Below are 5,366 nucleotides of genomic sequence, written 5' to 3'. Positions count from 1 at the left end.
CGCCCTGCCGGACGAGAGGCTTGGCCATCGCTCGGTCTCTCCACCTGAGAAATTTCGCAGCCGCACACCCGACCTCGAGAGCGACCCAAAGAGGCGGAAGGAGGAGAAGCTAGGACATGTGAGTACCATTACCAGCATTGACACCATCCTGCCGTCACTTTCTCGCGCGGCGTCGCGACGCCCCGATGTGCTCGAACCGATCGGCGGTTCGATCGGACTCAATGTTTTACATTTCCCATTTTTACAATTTGATCCATCAGATCTTTTTAATTTAAATTTATATTCTATATTTTATCAATTAGAAATCGGATTTTTATTTAATCCTCCGGAGCTGACGGATATGTCTATTGAGCTCATTCATTATAAATCTCTTTGTAAAAAATATCAAACAATTTAGTTTTCTTTGTGTTACGTCTGTAAATTTGGATTATTATTAAAATTAATATATGTATGTAACTATCCTACACAATACAGTTCTCAATGGGACGCTCTGGGAACATCCTTATAGGATGTAGAACATCCTCTGACCGTGTTTAAAATGTCCTTTGGAGAACTGTATTGTTTGAAATGTATAGAATATTCCGAATTAACATACCACAGTTGGAAAGTTTTCGAAAAATTAAGTAAAAAAGTTACGTGTACATTTTTATTTCAAATAATAGTTTTTCAGATATAAAGGTTTAACCAATTACAGATTACATTTAGATCCATGAATCGCGCGAGTGCAATAGTTTAGTAAACGCACACTTTAACATTTAAACGTAATCCATCTAAATGTAGTCCGTAATTAACCGTATTTAAACTCTTATTATTTCACAAACTATTGCTTAAAATAAAAATTTACAAATAACTTGTTTATTTAACCTTTGAAAACAATCTTACTTTGATATTTTGATTCGCCAATTTCGGGACATTCTGTATATATAATACTTATTGTTAGTATTTATTTCCTTTTTGATACGAATTATGTCATCTTGATTTCTTGAAACTAATTAGTGCTTTTTAATTAATATTAATTTAAATTAAATGGGTCTTACAGACTAGCGTCAGTAACTGGTGTTACAGATTTTGGTGTCAGCTTCGGAAGGTTAAAATGAGATATTTTATTTTTAAAATGAGATGTAAAGTTATAAATTGTTGGAAGCAAAGCGTTCTGTAATTTCACGAAAATCGACTTTTCCGTTTGTGACTGTTTTTCTTCAGAATGAAAGTAGAAGAAAAAGTCAACGCATCGGTAACGCAGGTGCGTGCTGTTGCATTGAATATTACTCGTTGGTCAGTGCACACTTAACTACAGAGAAACTCGGCGTCGAAAAAGTTGCGCGTTACGGCGGAGGGCGCGTTTAGCTGAGAATTAAAATGCTAATTGCAGCGACGTCGAAAGCCGATAAAACGGCCGACACTCTCGGCGATCAAGAGCGAGGGAGAAAGGCAAAGGGTGGTAGAATAAAGAGAGCGCGCGCGTTATATCGCTGGAAAGTAAACGTAAGAGTAATAAAAGGGCTGAGTTAGAATCGAGTTCGAGCCGTGCGATAAAGGATAGGAGAGCGTCGATGCTAACTTCCACTTAACCGTCGAATTCACCGTAAAAAAAAAAGGGAGAGAAAGAGGAGAGGATGGAAAGTATGCTCGATAGTCTCGCGTGCCGTCTATGTCGGCCTCTCTTCGGCGGGAGCGAGCGTCCCAAATGCAATCATGCATCGCGGAAGTTTCCATCGAAATCGGATTACTCTCGTTCGCCGCAAAGGCGGAAAAAAGGACCGCGACTTCCTACCGGTCAAGAACCTGCCGTGTAACCCGCGAGAGTTCTTCCGTCTGTTAAGTCGGGCGATCGTCTATTTTGCTTAACGTCTATCCGAAGTGAAGTTCCACGAAAGTGTGTTTCTCTGTCCTGAATCACAACGACAAAAAAAGTGCGCGAGCTCCTCTCTAGAGGCACGAACGCGGACTCCAGGGCAGAAGGGGGCGCCGACGGAGAAGAGGCGGGTGTATAATTAAAAACCGTGAAAACAGGCGAACAGTTAGCCGGGTCGTCATGCGCGCACTAACTAAATTGGATTATTTTTCTCAGTTGCTCCCTTACCTTCTTCGGCCGCCTCACTTACCCTCTCTTCATCTCTCTTTATCTTGTTCTGCTTTTTTCTTGTTCTGTTATTTTTTTCTTCTTTCATATTTTTTTTATACCGATTAGAACGTTTCTACAAATTTATCAGCCGGCCATGTTGGCTGTACCCCTAATATTTTTTTCTTTCTCGCGCGACCGTATTCGTTGATTTGCATTAATTATTTATTTAAGAGACGTCATAAAATCGTTGAGAAACGTGATCTATTATACAGGATGAGTCGCGTAATTCAAACGAGTTATACCTCCTTCACGGTTGATGATAGGAAAAAGTGGCAACGGAAAAAAACTAAACGATTTAATGATGCCTGATTTCTTATGAAGTTACCGTCCTCATATTGCATGACTCACCCCTCTAGATGCGGGTGGAAGAAGAAAGTAAATTATCCACGAAATAAGTACGCTAATAATATATAATAAATGACTTTATTAAGCAATATTTTTAAATATAAATAATACTTTATTAAGCAATATTTATAAATGTAAATAATATTAAGTTGAAGAAAGATAAAGAATATAATACGGAACAAAACTATAGACTATTTTCTTCGTCTATTTGCCCTTTCAACTATCGAGGAACGTATTTCCCAATGGTTCTTCGCCGCGTTCTGATGACTTCAGACCGCCACTGTTAAAATTACTTCTCGGACAACCATGTAGTTGTCGCGGCCAATTGTCGCGGCCAAGCTACTAGGTGAAAATCAAGGAATCGCGGGCGACTAGCATCTTGCCTCCAGCTTTCTCTGTGTCCTCTTCCAACCACGTATTATCCTTCGTTCTTTCTGGATGTACTAACGATGCGTCGTTTACACGGGCAATCCCCTTCGGTCCCAAGAGTGCTGAGAAGTTTGTTTGAAGTTTGAGGCACTAGACAGATCCGGTCATCAGCTGCATTTCCCCTCAACCGTGAGTTAACTTAAATTCATGATAAATGGAAAGAAATTTTAATGAAATTATGAAATTATTATTACAATGTAATGATGTGTGTTACAAAATGACAACATTATATTATTATTTAACAATTTATAATTGTTAGATAATGTAATTGTTAGAACATGAAGAATTCTACATTCCATTTTTTAATAATCACCATAATTATCATAATATGGAATATATTATGCAAAAATATTTATTATCAATATTCCAACAAGTTTAGGTACTAAAATAAAATAGTTTTATAACGACACTGTCAATCGATTTTTTCATGATTGATATTTTCATGATTAATCTTTTTACTTATTTATTTAATAATTTATTAATTTTAATCAGAGAAAATTATAGTAAATGTTTTATATATTAAAATGCTCACTTTTTATGTATACTTATTGAAATCCGTCACATTGAAATCACGAACATGTCTCTAGTGCAGAATAACATGATCAAGAACGCGAACGCAACATCGTATCCGATCGTATGCATGTAATTCACGAGAAGATCGACGAAGACGGAGAGAGAGAGAGAGAGAGAGAGAGAGAGAGAGAGAGAGAGAGAGAGAGAGAGAGGTGGGAGGAAAGAGAAGGGGGGACACATCCGGAAATGAGTTTTCGTTCGTGTCCACGCTTAGGTTCTTAGGACTGCCGTCGAGCTTCGTACCTACATGTGCACGCCGAGAGAGGATTAGTCGTAGCTCAGGACACCACTACCACTATCTCTCTAACCCCTTCGCTTCATCCCCGAGGAAGCATTAATCAAAGGAGCAACCGTATGCTCTGTATCCGTCGCGACGAAAGCTGCTGCCGGTTCCCCATATGAAATCGCTATATCGCGGGAAAGGGGTTTATTTTGTCTTACACATGTCGGATCGAAAATACAGCCTTGCAAATCGAAAACTTTCAATGATTATTTTATTTATTTCTTAAGTTTATTTAATCTTTAAATAGACAGGTAACAACATTTCATGCATAATTATCTTGAAAATCTTGTTCAAAAATAGAAAAATAAAAAATATTGCTTAAAAGTCTTAAAGTCCATTGTTTTTACATTTCACCATTTCATAAAGTTATAAATAATAATATAAATTTAACTTTATACATACACTATGAAAAAATATAATTATAAAATTTTGTTTAGGCTGTTCTGAGAACCCACACCTATTTACTTAAAGAGCTACTTAAATTCAAATCTACTTAAATTCAAATCAGCGATTAATTTTAATTTAAATCCAAGTGTATAAAAAATGGCTTCAATATATGTATGTGTGTGATTAGTTTCCCGTGTAAAAAGCATATTGTACTGTAGTATAAACTAATCACATACATATATTGAAACTACTTTTTACACACTTGGATTTATAGCGTTAAGTAGAAATACATATGTATGTTATTTGTGTGTATAGTTTTTTTTATTTATACGATATCTATTACGGCTGAGAAAGGATCTATTTGATGTCTTTGTGGCAACATTTCGAGAATAGTGTATCCAGTTCTCGATTACTGCTTTATTTGGTATAATTACTCCTATCGCGTAAATGGAGAGATTGTGTCTGAATGTCTGACTGTGACCTCATTTTCTCGTAATCGTCATCCCGGCCGGTTGTCACTATTACGGCGCTACTACGTTGTGAAGCGAGGAGAGGCAAAAAAGATTCCCGATAAAATCCTGGGATCTACCTCGCGCGCCCGCGGCGGTCTCGGTAATGCGACGGAGCATAGTGCTCGTTGTGAAATAACGTTTCAAAAGCGTGTCGGATGGCAAAGTGCATTTTTCATAGCGGTCGAAATGAAATTGAAGACGGAAAATCTCAAACGTGTTAAATGGTGAAATTTTCGCGAGAGAGACACGTGCTGCTGCATGATGAAAAGTAACTCCAGCCAGGTGCTAGAAGTACCTAATTAATCATTCAATTAAAATTCGTCCGACCTAGTAATTCTGGGTAACTCGGAAACCTTTGTAGAAACGTGCACTGGTTATCTGTTACACGAATTATTAGCTTCTTAAAGTTGAATTCTTTTCGTTCAGTTTTTTGTTTCAATATTCTACGAGAGAGCAAGTTACCGGAATGTTATTTTAGTCGTGTTCGAAAAAAAAAAAAATCACATTTGTTTACACTGAATGCACAAGCATCCACGGATTTCACAGGATTAATCGAAATTCTCACGGCATTAGATGCACTAATGAATGGGAGTAGTTGAATTCGAGGCGGAATCGATGCTGGGTGTTTACGAAGACGGCGGTTGAGGCCGGTTTAACGTGTCTCCTCGCCCTGATCCGTAGAAACTTGCAGACAACGGGACGCGCGTAGATG

At 37.8% G+C, this 5,366-nt stretch overlaps 1 protein-coding gene across 1 annotated transcript in view; it reads left to right on the top strand.

The window, feature by feature from the left end:
- gro (TLE family member transcriptional corepressor groucho) overlaps positions 1 to 5,366 on the top strand; it is a 76,324-nt gene that overhangs the window by 50,091 nt on the left and 20,867 nt on the right. The window contains exon 10 of the mRNA XM_018447683.1: positions 8 to 118. Coding sequence (XP_018303185.1) covers positions 8 to 118 — 111 coding nt within the window. The remainder of the gene's footprint in view (positions 1 to 7; positions 119 to 5,366) is intronic.

This window comes from Mycetomoellerius zeteki, unplaced genomic scaffold (genome assembly GCF_001594055.1).
Source record: "Mycetomoellerius zeteki isolate Tzet28-1 unplaced genomic scaffold, Tzet1.0 scaffold106, whole genome shotgun sequence".
Classification (NCBI taxonomy): Eukaryota; Metazoa; Arthropoda; class Insecta; order Hymenoptera; family Formicidae; genus Mycetomoellerius; species Mycetomoellerius zeteki.
Note: the sequence above shows the minus strand (reverse complement) of the source record. Positions and strands in the feature narration are given on the sequence as shown.